The following is a 16,449-nucleotide window of genomic DNA, read 5'->3' on the forward strand; positions in this document are numbered from 1 at the left end:
AGTGTATTTCAATTATATTTATTATTAACTGACTTATCTCTTTCAAACTCTTTTTAAAATAAACTGTACCAAAGCATTATATGGGGTACATGGTTTTTTGGGGTGGTGGTAGTGGAAGGATGCAGTAAGGGGAAAAATTACAACCCACTGAGCTATAAAGAATTTGAAACCCACTATTTATTTCATTGTTGAACAAAACTCAATTTTTAAAGTTTCCTACTTATTTGTTAGACTTACATCTTGCCTATTTCACAAAAATATTTACATAGGAACACCTTTATTTAATTCTCACAACAACAATCTCTTCAGTAGAGAGGTCTCAGAAAGAGGACCCAATCCTATCAGTTTCCAAAACTGAGAGCAGGCATAAAATTAATCTCTCCAGTACAACACCTTAACCATTACACCAAGTTTCATTCTTCAAATGAAGAATGTTAGTATTTCAACATTTTAGTAACATAAGAAGAATTATGATCTATCGATAGCAATCACAATATTTCTGCGGCTACTAAAGCTGCTCAAATTTGTAAAAACCTGCTCATAAAAATACTGTGTTAAATAATCACTGCAATGTGAAGGTCATTTTGAGAGAAGCTTGTCTTTCTGAGAAAAAAAAATATTTGGAACATATCAGCAGCTGCATTTTTTAAAAGCTTGGTGAAACCACTTCAAACTCCCTTTTTAAAGTTTTAGTATAAACACTGAAAAGTGGGAACCTGCCTTGAACTAGTAAGAAACTTAGGAAATATGGTGTTTTGATGCTCTAAGCCAGGGATATCAAACTCACATTGTCACGGAGGTATCACGTAACACATTGGGCCTATTTTTCCCCTTCCTTCACTAAACTGGGCGTAGGCGTGGTCAGTGTGCGACGCATCCGACCTACAAGCCAGGACTTTGACAGTCCTGCTTTCAGCGATAGATTCGGAGGAGGTTTATTAAGTTAACTTAGAATGGTTTTTACGGCCCTGTTCAATACCTTTATAAAGTAATATACCAATTGCAGGGTGTTTAATCACAAATAATTATTATGAATCCCTGCATTTTAGCTCCAGTCATTATGGCTAATTTTGAATTCACTTAGTATAATTTTCAAGAGAAGATATTGCATATATTCTTGATTAATATCAATCCATTCTATTAATCCAAGAACTAGAATACCTGGTTAAGTGCAAAAATATAAAATGTATTATTTATTTATTTGTTTGTTGGATTTGTATTAAAGATAAGTTGAACTGTTTGATTTTTATCATATTTCTAGTTATATTTTAAAATAATGAAAATAGCTTTTAGGAAATCTTTCAAAATATTTAAGTCATACTAAAGCTTTGGACAGCTCACAAGCTGGGCTTTAGTACAATAAACATGCTGCATATGTGTGCAGTTTATAACTGGATGCTTGAAACTATTTAACACATTTCTTAGCAACAAAGTTGACAGCAAGCTGAAGCTAACTAATCCTACAACAAATGTAACAACATTTCACCAACTTTTCCCTCATTCCCACACATTTAGAAGTATGCTAAATAAAAGATTAAATATTATCCTCATTTATCTATCACAGAATTATGATCATATATATTTCCTCCCATCTCATCTTCAAATAATTATTCCTTGCCATTGGTTAGATACATATTGTTACAAACAAGGTCTTAGTTTACATAATTTAAGCCTCACTGTTTTAATAGATTTCAGATTCAAACCAAATGCTTAGCTATTTGCAAAAGCAAATAAAGCAACCTCTTTTTATCCAACATCAGAAATTTGCAAGAATTCAACTGACATAAAGAGTTCTCTGGAAAGTATTACACAGAGTAATTGCCACATACATTCTCCACTCAATCCCCTTCTAACTTCCCAAGCAAGAGATCAAGAGTAGCATTGGCAATAAACCGTGTATGAACAGGTTTATCCTGGACAATCTCTGACATAACCTATATGTGCATAAAATGAGCCAAGTCTTGATGAAGGGTACTCAGTCAAACAATTTGACCCAATTACAGGTAATCCTCGACTTGCAACCACAATTTGAGCCCCAAATTTAGACATTTGTTAAGTGACTTTTGCTCCAATTTATGACTTTCTTGCCATAGTTGTTAGGTGAATCACTGCAGTTAAGTTGATTACAGAATTGTGAAGCCAATGTGACTTCCCGACTGGTTCTGTCAACCGTTCAAAAAAGTGATCATGACTCTGGGACACTGCAATCATGATTAATATGAACCAGTTGCCAAGCATCCAATTTTTGATTACATGACCATGGGGGATGCTGCAATGGTCATGTACGTGAAAAAAAGTTATAAGTCACTTTTTTCAGCGCCGCTGTAACTTTAAACTCTCGCTAAACAAATGGATATAAGTTGAGGACTGCCTGAATTTCTGGGAACCATTAGGTTCAAGGCAAATTAGGATCTGGTACATATTGACAGATCTACCCAGTTTTGAGAAATAGGATGACATCATAATCCCACCAATAAAAAAGTTGCTTGGAAATATGATTAGAGACAAAGTTCATAACTTGTGGGGATGGAGTAATACATTGCAGTATGAACTAGAGTTTATTTAGTATAGATACAGACTCAGATGATACAATTTATTCTAATTTTAGTGGTATATTTATTATATCTCTGTCAGAACTATACATTTGAATTCCACATCCTCTGTAGAAGCAGGGGAACTTACATGTGGATCTACCTAACTTGGCATCATTGCCACCGAATGGAGGCATTTCTCCAAGTTTCTAAGTAAGAATTTTTTTCAGCCCTAAAGTTCTTAATGATTGAATCTCAGACATTCTACATGCAAAACATAGTCACTACTGGGCAGTGACTTATTTAATATATATATTTGAGAAGGAGGGGTTGTTTTATATGTATAAATGAATATTCTATTTCTGAGAAGGTTATTTTGTTTATTGTAAGACTGGCCTAATAACTATATCTATTTGTGGGGATGGGCCTTCCTTATGAATGGACAAGAATAGGGCTATATTACTTATAATATATTCTAGAATTTTATGAGAAGAACTATCTGTTTTATTTCATTAGGCAAATTTTATTTTGCAATGATAGCCAAGACATAGATTTACTGTAACTTTGTTAAAGTTATGAAAGCTAACACTGAATCAATGATCTTTTATTACAAAACAAAACAAAAATATTTGCCATTGAATCTTACTAGTATCTTTTTTTCAGTGTCTTATTTATTGTAAAGAATCCTTTTCTGCATTTAGATTTCCAGTATTTTTACACAGTGTCCAGTATTCACGTTAAAAAATTGATTACTATGTGTTGACTACAGAGCTCACCATCAATATTTTTAGGAAAACAGAAGCAATTTTGCTTTTCTTTCAATAGTTAAAATTAAATTATTGAGTGTAATCTAAAAGTCCACTTGGGACAAGCAGACAAATGGGAAGGGGGATTCTTTTATATTTTAATTTAGAATGCATTTCCAAAATGATGAATAGCGATGATGAACAATAATTTAGATTATTTTCCAAAAGAACTACATTCAAAGATATAGCATAAGTTATGACAGCAAAGTAAACCCACAATGTTAAAAATGGAGCACCTCTTTAAATAACACTTACATAAGTTCATACTGCAGAGACTGACTTTCATGACATGCTTAATAGTTAAGTGGAAACATTTCTTTCCATAAGAGTGGGAATAAAAATCTACATCTTTGGACTGCTCCATGCCATTTTGTGGCAGCCACGTCCTATCCTAACTTATTCTGCCAGAGACCATCTGACTTCCTATAATGCTCACCCACACCACCCACCCAAGTTAAACCAAGCAGTGGTTATGGCTGATCACATTTACCACTTTGCCTACTTTGGCTTTCCCTATGGACACTACTGCCAAAAAGTAATGAAAATGTGTCATAGATGGTACAGCTGCCAGTTACAGTTAAATTATGTTTAATCCTCTATATTATGGATCTTCTAGTTATAGCCTAAATATCTGCCACGTCAATAGTTTTGCCATAGTGATAAAGACTCACATATTTTAATTAATTAAAATACGCAGTATAGAGCAGTGATGGCAAACCTATGGCATGGGTGCCATGGGTGGCACCCAAGCCGTTGCCCTAGCTCAGCTCCAACATGCATGTGTGTGAAAGGGTAGTGATTTTTGGCTCAAACAGAGGGTCTTGGAGGACATTTTTGACTTCCAGGAGGCCTCTGGGGGGATGTTGGAGGGCATTTTTCCATCCCCCTGTACCAGGAAAGCCTTTGGAGCCAGGCGACGGACGAAACGTGAACCTACTAGGCCCACCAGAAGTTGGGAAACAGGCCATTTCTGGCCTCAGAGGGCCTCCGGGAAGAGAGGGAAGCGGTTTTCGCCTTCCCCAGGCATTGAATTATGGGTGTGGGCACTCGTGCATATACAATGGCGCGCGCCCACGCTCTTTCGGCACCCAAGGAAAAAAGGTTTGCCATCACTGATATAGAGCCTCAGTGGCGCAGTGGTTAGAGTGCAGTACTGCAAGCTATTTCTGCTGATCACCGGATACCAGCAGTTTGGCAGATCGAATCTCAGTAGGCTCAAGGTTGTCTCAGCCTTCCATCCTTCCAAGGTCAGCAAAATGGGGACCCAGATTTTTGGGGGCAATATGATGATTCTGTAAACCGCTTAGAGAGGGCTGTAAAGCACTGTCAAGCGGTATATAAGCCTAAATGCTATGCTATTGCTATCTTCCTAGGAATTCCAGAGTGAAATGTTCCCTTTCTTATCCTGATAGTTCGTGTTTGTTTTTTTTAAATGTTCCACCTTTAAAATCTTTGAAGGAAACCCACACCAGGAATTCAACGCCCCTGCTGGGCAACCTAGGGGTTAAGGCCCAATTTTATAGCCATTTCTAGTTGCACTCCCAATCACCTTTCCTAATAGCAAGCGCTGAAAACGATGGAAATGGGGCGCAGGGTTTCTCTCTGACGACGGAACAACCCTCAGAGAAGGGAAGGGGATGTGTGTGTGTGGGGGGGGGGAGCACCGAGGCAGCCCCCTCGCACCTTTATCTAGGCCTCTGCCACACCAGGCCCATCCTATATATCCACTCCCCGCCTGCCGGTCTCTCCTGGGGATCCCCCAAACCCCTCCCTCCCTCCTTCGTCCAGCAGCAGCCACTCGGCGCAGGCCCCGCAGTGGCACATTAAGGAGACGGGCTCTAGCCACCATCACCGCCCCACCCGGGTCTTCCAAAGAGCTTGGGAGGTTTTAACTGGTCTGGCCTCCAGATCGCCTCCCTCCCTCCGCCCGCCCGCTGCCGAATTCCCCGGGTGCCTCACCTGCCAGCGCCAGGATCTGGGCCTTGTGCAGCGACGGCCGCTCTCGCCACTCGCCGGGGCTCTCGTCGCCGTCCTCGGGGTGGTGAGCAGGGCTGCGGTAGACGGTGTAAACCTTCTGGTTGTCGAAGTCGAGCCGGGATTTGGGGCTGAAGTCCTGCACGCACGACACGGGCAGCGCATAACACACGTTGTCCTCCAGGAACCGCACGAAGGCGTACATCGTGGATGCGGGGGGCCGCGACCCGGATGGGGGAGGGGAGAGGGGCGAGCAGGGCTGGCGGCGAGTGGGGGAACGAGGAGGAGGCGAGAGGAGCGATGGAGGGGGGCGCCCGTCTCTTGCGCTCCCGCAACCCCGGCTCTTCTGTTATTGTTCCTGGAAGCCCTGCTCGGCGCTCGGCTGAGCGGGTCTGGGCTGCGGAGCCTTCGCCGCTTCTTCCCAAGGCAGCCGGGATTCGGGTTTTCCCGCGAGCAGTCGAGCGCCGAGCGAAGCGAGCCTCGGTCTGGCCTGCAGCTCGCGGCGTTGGCCGGCACGGGCGAGAGAGCGCTGCCACAAGCGGCGGCGGCGGCCGGTCCTCTCTCTCTCTCTCTCTCGGGGAAGGGCGGGAGTAGAATTTACGGCGATGGGAGACTTTGGGGAACGTAGCTTTGTTGCCGCCGCGGCTTTCGCCGCGCCAGGCCCGATCTCTCTGCCAAAGGACGAGAGGGAGACGGTTTGAAAGCCAGCGCAGTGCTGCTCTTCCATGCCTCTATTTACTTAAACCAGGAAGTCTGCAACCTTGGCAACTTTAAGACTTGTGGACTTCAACTCCCAGAATTCCTCAGCTTTGCTGGCTGAGAGATTCTGCTCAGAGGCCACAGCTTTGCTGGTTGAGGAATTCTGGGAATTGAAGTCCACAAGCCTTAAAAGAATTCCTCCCAGAATTCCTCAGCTTTGCTGGCTGAGGAACTCTGGGAACTGAAGTCCACAAGCCTTAAAAGAATTCCTCCCAGAATTCCTCAGCTTTGCTGGCTGAGGAATTCTGGGAAGTGGAGTCCACAAGTCTTAAAATTTGCCAAGGTTGGAGACCTCTGACTTAAAACAGACCCTTCTCCATCTCCTCTTTTATTCACCTAGCATGGATAAAACGCGCTGAATCCAGTCCTCTCTGCCACCCTATACTGTTAAGACAGAGAGGCTTGGGTGGTGACTTGGGGGGGAAAGGGGTCTTGCAGAGTTTTCACGCCTGTTTCTCAGGCGAAAGGGAGCAGGCGACCTGTTTCCTTGCAATTCACCCATAAGGTGGCTTCCTTTGGGCGATGCACTGCAAGTGGGCCCAAGAAGGAGAGGCAGCAGTTGGGTTGTATTTTTTTCCCTGTCACCATAGCAGCCTTCTGCTATCCTCCCTTTTTTTTCTTTTTGTCTGCCAATATAACAAAGCTTGTTGGATTGAGAGGGGGGGGAAAGAGAGGGTTTGATTGTTGATACCCTGGCAAAGACCCTTATCCATGTTTCACTCTATTGCATATGCTTTATCATCTTAGGCCCACAAATCATTTCTCAGAGAAGTCACATTTTACTCAATGAAGAACACTGGCAGTTGATGACCATTTCACTGAAAAAACAATAGTGCTTGCATTTGCACTTGCATATTTACTCATGCTTAACTGAACCATCCTTTTATTCAGTACAATTATATTGGTTCACATGACACACAAGCTTAGTAATTATGCCGACTAGTTTGTAGTTTATGTACCACATAAGCTGAGCTAAAAACTGTTTCAAGACAGCTTTACTAAACCAAACTGATTTGACGAAATAAGAAGATAACACATCCACATGCCAAAAGTCTTTCTAATGAATATTGTAGAGCCGAATTCACCACTTTCAAAGGTCCACTATATTCTTTGAGCCCACAAACTCAGTTTTCAACAGGAGGTTAATACTATCCCCCCCCCCCCCATATATTTGTTATTCATTAGTCAAGGGCTTTGTAGTATGAATCCAGGAACCCAATCCTGGATATGATATGCAGGAAGGAAATAATAAATAGCATTGAAGGTATGGGACCAGATAATTGAATCCCTTCCTCTTTTTAACAATTTGACATGCTTTACTTGCATCAAAAAGATGAGAGGGCTTCAAACGGCCTGGTCATAACCATTATTTTTATACTATTGACCTACCTTGTGGATGGCTCTATTAACAGTAAAAGTCATGATTAGTAGCTGCTTTTGTAGGTTTTCCAGGATTTCATGCTGATCATAGATATTGAAAGGAACAATTAACCCTCATCTAAGTAGTTCATATGATATGGGGAATTACCTTAATTCCAAAGAAGACTAAGTCTGGGACTAAATCTAATTTCCCGCATTAAATTGACTATAGACTTTGATTCAATTTTCTTGTTGACCTAGTGTGCTTACCATCCTATCTCCCAGATCCAGTTAAGTATTCCACATGGGGAAAATCAGATATAATTGTACAGTAAAGTAGTTTGATTTTTATTAAGCAATTGTAGTTTATGAAATAGAGAAGGGGTGTCAAACTCATGGCCCGTGGGCCAGATGTGTCATGTGCTGGCCACACCCATCCCTGGTTTAGCAAAGGGGGAGTTGTCACATGATGACATGACCCCACGAGCTTGACACCCCTAAAATAGAGTAATATGAAATCAATACTTATTGGATATCATCTTTGGTGGTAATTATCAAGGCTATAAATATAATTCTCAGCAAAAATTTCTGTTGTCAGCAAAAAGCAAGCATTTCATTCTCAGTGAAGAATATGGTAATAACAAATTTCAGATATTTTTTTAGTAACATCTGTAAGGAGTATTTCATACAAAACTTGTCCCATCCTATATCCATATAAATACTTTATATAAAGTTTAAAGAAAACACACTTTAAAAAACAGTGAAACATCATTTGTTCAATTATGACAATAGATACCTTGCAAGATGTCTGATTATGTATGAAAGATATATATCAATGATTTGAACAGTTTAGATAAATTAACAACAAATGGACATACAATTGTGTGAAGATTATTAGTTGACAAACAAATTAAATTCTTCAATATGTAAATTAGCTTTAATTTTCATACTTTCAATAGCATGATCATAAAGTATAAAATGTTACATTAATATATATTTAGATGAGGACCGCCAATAGTTTCTCCCTTGGATATTTCACTATACATTTTTTTGGTGTCAACCTATAAGCAACTTCCTCTGTGTTCAGTAGTGTTCAGTGCAACTCAGCAGCATGTAACCCCAATAGGATATATTATTTTTGTGTATGAGCACAGTAGAAAATAGGACCACTCACTAAGCTTTTATGAAATATATTGCTTTAGGTCACATGTGTATGATTGATTATATATCTATTGTACACTGTTTTATTGTTGCTGTTAGCCGCCCCGAGTCTCCAGAGAGGGGCGGCATACAAATCCAATAAAAAAATAAATAAAATAAATAAATATCAATATCTATAATCAATTATGTAATAAAGGGGAATTCATATATTGCATTGTATCCAGGTGTATTGCATGGTTTTACAGGATATTTAAATGATTTCAACATCTAGAATACCTATTTGCATCAGGGGCATTTATATCCTATAGGAGCCTAAAGCATTTAAATTATTTCCGTTAATCGTAAGTAATGATGTGAAAGATTCAAAAGACTTTCTGCCCTTCTAAGCCAAAGATAGAGTTAGAATTTGGCTGTCATAAAGAAATTTTGATCTGCAAATCCAAATGGACTTTCTAGGCATCCAACTCTCTCAATTATTCTTATCATCTATAATTAGTCCAACACTGTCTCAGTAACTCAGGAAGCTAGAGAATTGGTTTCTGGGACAGACCTCTGCAAAACCATCCCAAAAAAGATCTCTGGCAAAAAAATAAAACATGCTACATTGCAAACTTTAAAAGCCGCTACAAAAATCTGTGTCACCAAATAAAGGCTGAATGTACCAATTATCACATCAATCAAGAGGTAAACCTATGTATAAAGTCCACATGTACCTTCTATAACTTTGTAAGCAACCAACTCAAAGAAGATCCATCCCACCCCTTTACCGAATGGTAAAAACTATAATGATGAAACAGTTAAAGCCAATCTCTTTAACACATTCTTCAGCCCAGTCTTTGTAAACAGCAATGGCACATGCCCAATATTTCCTAGTCGTACCACAATCAACTTAAATGATCTAACACAAATAGATTTTACAGAAGATAACATTAGAAAGGCATTACACAACCTAAAACCATCTCTATCTATTGGACCTGATGGACTATGTGCATACATCTTTAAAAAGCTCTCCACAGTTCTAAGCATATTTTTTTTTTAAAAAATCCTTCAGGATTAGCTCCTTACCCAACCTATGGTCACTAGCCACAGTTATCCCTATGTTCAAAAAAGGAGATCCAAGTAATGTTGAAAATTACAGACCAATCTCTTTGGGTTGCGTCACTTGCAAACTCATGGAATCAATCATAAACCAATCCATTACACTCTACTTAGAAACTAATAACCTACTCTCCAACAAACAATTTAGTTTCAAGGAAAAATTATCCTGTTATATGCAACTCTTACAGTGCAAAAATATATGGACCACTCAATTTGATCAGGGTAAAACAATAGACACAATGTACATAGACTTTTGTAAAACCTTTGATTCAGTAGTACATGACAAACTACTTCTGAAACAAATCCTATGGCATTCCTGTCTACCAGACAAAAAGTGGTCAAAATAGGAAGTGCCATATCAAATCCTGCTCCTGTCAACAGGGGTATACCTGAAGGTAGTGTTCTAGGATCAACACTCTTCATACTCTACATAAACAATCTTTGTGATCATATTATAAGCAACTGTGTTCTCTTTGCTGATGATGTTAAACTATTTAATACCACCGACAATGCTGCTACCCCTCAAAAAGACCTTGACAATGTAGCAGAATGGTCAAACAACTGACAACTACAAATCTCAACCAACAAATGCTCTGTCATACACATTGGCCAAAAGAATCAGAATTACAAAATATAAACTTGAAGAAAACAAACTTGTAGATAACCCTCACTCTATCAAAGACCTTGGAGTACTCATATCCAATGACCTAAGTGCTAGAACCCACTGTAAAATATTGCCAAAAAAGCACTAAGAGTTGTTAATCTAATTTTATGTAGCTTCTTCTCTGGCAATATTATACTACTAACCAGAGCTTACAAAACATTTATTAGACCAATTCTGGAATACAGCTCATCTGTCTGGAACCAGCATTGCAGATCAGACATTAATACAATCGAGAGAGTCCAGAAATATTTCACACAAAGAGTCTCACTTCCCCACTCGCAACAAAATACTTTATTCCACCAGACTTGAAATGCTGGGAATAGACAATTTACAACTACGTCATTTCCAATAAGATCTAAATGTAGTTCATAAAATCATACACTAAAATGTCCTTCCTGTTAATGACTACTTCACCTTCAACCACAGCAATACACGAGCATGTAATATATTCAAACCACTCTAAACTCGACTGCAGAAAATACGACTTCAGCAATAGAGTGATCAATGCCTGGAATACACTACCCGACTCTGTGGTTTCTTCCCCAAATCCCAAAAACTTTAACCTTAGATTGTAAGTCGACCTCTTCCTGTTTCTAACAGGTCTTTAAGGGACATGTATAAGCGTACCACTGTGCCTACCTTCCCTGTCCTATTGTCCTCTTTTATTGTTACTTTTTACTTATGTTTATACAAACCACTACTATCCTATACATGTTTGACAAATAAATAAAATAATAAAAATAAATACATAAATAAATAGGGTGAATGGTGGCTTGGGGAGCTATGTGGTAAATTAGAAGAGCTAAGTATTCCCAAAACTTGAATTTTTGGGGGGAAAATGGTTCTTCCACTTTATTGTGCAATTCCCATAGTTGTCAAACAGATTTCAGCAGGATCTAGGGAATTGTGAGGTATAGTGCCACATGCTGTAGCAACTCTTTCCACCTGGAGAGGGAAAACATTTGGCAAAATGAAGCTGACTGTAGATCTGTAGGTCAGCGGTTCAAATCTCATCACCGGCTCAAGGTTGACTCAACCTTCCATCCTTCCGAGGTGGGTAAAATGAGGACCCGGATTGTGGGGGCAATAGCCTAGCTCTGTTAAAAAGTGCTATTGCTAACATGTTGTAAGCCACCCTGAGTCTAAGGAGAAGGCCAGCATAAAAATTAATTAAATAAATAAATAAATAAAAGAGACTACATAGTGGAGAGGACACTATCGTGAACTTGTTAGGAGCACTGGATGGGCACCATTCCACTGTCTACCTCACTCATCGTTGACAGAAAAGTTTTCAAAGCAGTTCTTGTAAATCTTGAAACTGCTAGAGGTTGCTTAAAGAAGGAAGCACTAAAACTACAACAACTAAGGAGAACCCAGGACTGCTTCATTCCTGGGTTGTGGATCAAATGAAGTCATCATGAGAACCAAATAGCTTAGGGAAATTGGCAGAACAGATTTGTATCATGGTTAAATGCAGTTAGAGAAAGGCCTTTATGCTTATTGTTCTTAACAGTTAACAGAAAAAATATGAAGTAAAACTGGCTCATTATTTTTAGAAATCAATGGCTGGTCTGAGCTTCTTGTTACTAGAATAAGCCAGAATACAACAAACAATAAGAGCAATATTTATTTCTCTGCTGGCAAATACTGTATATCTGTGCTTATAGATGTTGTGATCTTTTAAAACTGGTCTTTGTGGAGTGTGGATGGTGCTCTGATCTCACTGATCTTTTTCATTCAAGAAAAGTTCAGAGGCATTTAAAAGCTGATAATCCATTTCATTTCTAACACTTTATACAAGCATCTACATAGCTATGTTCTAGTGTTTTCAACATGAAATAAATGTCATTATCACAGCAGGCCAAATAACACTTCAAAATAGTTTTGATTAATATGAGAATTCCAGTAGAGAACTTGAAGGGAGGCAGTCTGGAATATGAATAGGTTACAGTAATATTGTGAAAATCTCCTTAGAATTCAGAAATAATAGCTCTTAATAATATTAGAATGACGTATTCTCAAATACCAATATCACCATATTGTCCTACCCCAAATAAGGCATTTAAAATATGACATTTATTTACATCTACTAAGGTGAAACTGAAGAACTCATTCGGATAGATGAATGCTAACAAAGTATCATAAATCAACAGATTTTTCAGGATTACTTTAAAGGCGCATAGGGTTTATAGGCATGTACAAGGGATCAGGGTATCTGAGGATGGGTGGAAGTGTCATAATCAAGATGGTCTCAAAGATACAAACAAAGCCTTTCCTGGTTTCTGTGTGGATTGTGGCCCAGATTAAAAAAGAGGCAAGTTTTGATTTGATTTAATTTGATGTATTGGATTTGTATGCCGCCCCTCTCCGCAGACTCGGGGCGGCTAACAACAGCAGTAAAACAGTGCAACAAAATCCAATACTAAAAGACAGTTAAAAACCCATTATATAAAAACCAATCATACATACTGTACAAACATACCATACATAAAATTGAGGTTTTAGTCTCATGACAAACCCACCACCTTTATTATCATGTCAAACCCATCCACCAGTTTCCTATGGAGGAAGTAGAGACTGAGTGATCTGTTGAATGTTATTCAAAGAACTATGAAAAGCAATCTGACTAACAAAACACAAACATATGATAATGGACTCTAAGGAGAGAAATAAAATGTTTATTTAAAGAACAGCTTTCCTCATGGAAGTAAAGCAACTGACAATTAAGAGAATGAAATGCAAGGTGTGTATGAAACGCTCCATATATTTTCTAATGATATCCTCTTTTCACAATGGATAATGGTGTGGAACTGCTGGAAATGTAAGTAGAAATTGGGATGTCTGGTTTAAATGTTCATTACTGACTTGCATTCATTACATAACCTTTTATCTTATTATTTTATCTTTCTGCTAATTTATTTTATCCCTCTATAGCTCTTCAATTAGAGGACCCTAGAACTATTTACCAGAGAAGAAGGGAAGGGGGAGGATAGAAAGGAAGAAGTCTTTAAGCCATCACAATAAAACTAACAAGCTTTAGAAAATAAATACAGGAACTGAAAGCAAATTGTATCATTACAGAAGAGAAAAATGCCTACGAAGCAAATAATCTGAACCTGACATATTAATTTAGAAATACTTAGGAAAACAGTTTGTTTCCCATTCTTTTCCAAAATAAAACAGTGGGTGTCCATTGGAACATAGCTGAGATACTATCCCTGAGATGGATTTATTCTTGACTACTGCATTCTTAATTAATAGGATCATGAACAGAATTGCCCCGGATAATTTTAATGCATGAATCAAACAGTTCTCAAGAAAGTAATACTTTATATCTACTTTTGAAACCATTGACAGCTACTAATGTCAATATCTACCATTGGCCCAGAGTTTGCAAGGAAGCAATGCAGACCCCTGTTTACCTTATTTAGCTGTCTCTATATCCTGCCACAGCTTCCAGATTGTTTTCAAGGACAGCTCCACAAAGAACATTTTACAATAGTTTCATCAAGATGCTATTAGAACAAAGATCACTGAGATGAGATTATCTTACTCAGTCACTATTGTAATGGGTATATCAGCTAAATAGGTTCTCCTTGGTATTGAAGCCAACTGCACCTCTAACAACAGTTTGGAATCAAGAAAAATGCTGGGTTATGTGCCTGTCTCATTACCTGAAGAACCATTACTTCATTCAGTTCAAGCCACCATACCAGGCACAAGAAGAAGAAAAAGAACTGCATAATAGCAGCATCTTTCATAAAATATGATTGGTTCCGCAGAAATCTATTCAGACCAAATAAAGACATTATAGCTCTAACTCCAAATATTCTGCATAGTTAGGGATGCACTAAATAGACTGAAACAATCAGGCATGTTCACACTAGGATATACTGTATATTGCATTATTTCATTCAAAATATTTATTGTAATATGACTCACTTAGAAAATGTTGAAAATCACTTTTTGTGAAGGTATCCTAAAGGAATGCATTTTTCTATTGGCCTAAGATTATATGAAAAGAAACACTTAAGTGCGCCATGGGCTGTAATATCTGGTGTCTCTCATGCTAACAATATAAATAATAGTTCATTTAATGTGGCATAATTTGTTATGCTATGAGTGGCTGATGTCTGAGTGTGTACAACTGATTTTTAAAATATTAGGGATTTTAGGTTAGATATTTAGCTAATTAATTGGATTTACCATTGTATTTTATTGTTTTTATTATATGTTGTAAGCCACCCCAAGTACTTGTGCCCCCCTCCAAAGCAGTCAATTTAGTCACGTCTGCTAATTTCACCAACTTTTGCAACCATTCATCCATTGTGGGCATTAAAGCATCCTTCCACTGTTGTGCATAAAATAATCTTGCTACTGTCAACATACCATATTTTTCAGAGTATAAGACGTACCCCTTTCTCTCCTAAAAGAAGGTGGCAGCATAGGAATCCAGTAAGTAAGTAAGCAAGTAAGTAAGTAAATAAATAAATAACTTCTACCTGGTTGTATGTGCAATTAGATTTCTAATGCTTAATACAAGTTGAGTACAGGTTGGCAGTAATTTATGATGTGCTCTGCAGAAAATGCAGAGTGGGAAATATTTCTAATCCATATGCCATTTCCAAAATTAAATTAAAATTTCCTACATGCATGTGCAAAATCAGAAGTTTTGCTGGCCTTTTCCATCTGACTGAAAACTATCTGGCAATTTTTACTTCTCAGTGTATAGATTGTGCCGGCAGTGTAAAGATTACTTGGGAAGGAAGAATTAAAGTGTTTGGACAGGCAAACAAAAAATACTTTTACTGCATAAAGGTTTGTAAAGTTCTTAATCTTATTCAGAATTCACAACAACAACAACAACAACAACAATAATATTAATCACATACTCAGCTGCTGTAAAAAGATCGCACAGATTGACTACAAGCATAGACACGATGCTGTGGCACAGATGATCCACTGGAACTTGTGCCGGAACTACCATTTCCCAGTGGCAAAGAACTGGTGGGATCATAAGCCTGAAAAAGTGGTTGAAAATGAGCAAGCAAAATTACTGTGGGACTTCCGACTTCAGACTGACCGAATTCTGAAGCATAACACACCAGACATCCTGATTGTGGAGAAAAAGAAAGTATGGATGATTGACATCACAATCCCAGGAGACAGCAGAATTGAGGAGAAGCAGCTAGAGAAATTAGTGAAATACGAAGATCTAAAAATCGAGCTGCAACGACTCTGGCATAAGCCAGTGAAAGTGGTTCCAGTGGTCCTTGGCACGCTGGGCACAGTGCCAAAGGATCTCAGCGGACATTTGAAAACCATCGGAATTGACCAAATCTCCATCTGTCAATTGCAAAAGGCTGCTTTACTGGGATCGGCAAACATAATTCGCCACTACATCACCCATTCCTAGGTGCTTGGGAAGATTGTTGTGGGGGAAATTCTGACTCTTGGGGAGGGCTGTAAAGCACTGTGAAGTGGTATATAAGTCTAAGTGCTATTGCTATTGCCATTGCTAAAAGGCCTCCAAAGCAAGGGATGTCCAATTAATTAATGCAACAAAAGATACAAGAGAAATGTTGTAAACAATAAGCAGACATGCTAGATATGATTAAAAAAACAGATTGATATCAAGAGAAGATTAAAAATCAGATTTGACCTCTACAACAAATGGCTTAGCAGGGTAGAGATTCTTTAACACCAGCTCCCTTGCAAACAAGTGTTAAGGAGCGTGCAGAGTAATCTTGGAGTAGTCAAAGATACATATGCACAGAGGAAACATGGAGGTGGCAGATATCCAGCTGATAGCCAGAGATACTAGTAATAATTCAATAATGCGATCCAATACGTTCAGTATATAAAATATTATTTACTTTAGCATATCTTAGTCAAGAACAATCCTAGTTATACACACAATTACATTAGTCAATAACTCTCTATACATATCCAATACTGTAAACCTTACTGGTTTGGCTTACAAATACATTAAACCATCATTTGAACATACATTCTACAGCATGGTGACAAAGACAAACAAGCAGAGAATAGCCGAGAGAGAATCTGAGAGAGTCATGCTTCTGACAATAATGTGCTA

The 16,449-nt window shown here is 38.6% G+C and overlaps 1 protein-coding gene across 9 annotated transcripts in view; it reads right to left on the reverse strand.

The window, feature by feature from the left end:
• BEND5 (BEN domain containing 5) overlaps positions 1-16,449 on the reverse strand; it is a 1,001,406-nt gene that overhangs the window by 458,921 nt on the left and 526,036 nt on the right. For 3 of the 9 annotated variants that reach the window (XM_070745892.1, XM_070745894.1, XM_070745893.1), the window contains exon 1: positions 5,297-6,022. The exons of 2 other annotated variants lie outside the window; for them this stretch is intronic. Coding sequence is in view for 2 of the 7 variants with exons in the window: in XM_070745888.1 (XP_070601989.1) it covers positions 5,297-5,516 (220 nt within the window). In the remaining 5 variants the exon portion in view is untranslated. Of the gene's footprint in view, positions 1-4,886; positions 4,961-5,020; positions 5,043-5,296; positions 6,039-16,449 lie in introns of those variants that run through there. 4 more of the 9 variants (XM_070745889.1, XM_070745888.1, XM_070745891.1 and 1 more) reach the window with 4 other exon arrangements.

This window comes from Erythrolamprus reginae, chromosome 3 (assembly GCF_031021105.1).
Source record: "Erythrolamprus reginae isolate rEryReg1 chromosome 3, rEryReg1.hap1, whole genome shotgun sequence".
Classification (NCBI taxonomy): domain Eukaryota; kingdom Metazoa; phylum Chordata; class Lepidosauria; order Squamata; family Dipsadidae; genus Erythrolamprus; species Erythrolamprus reginae.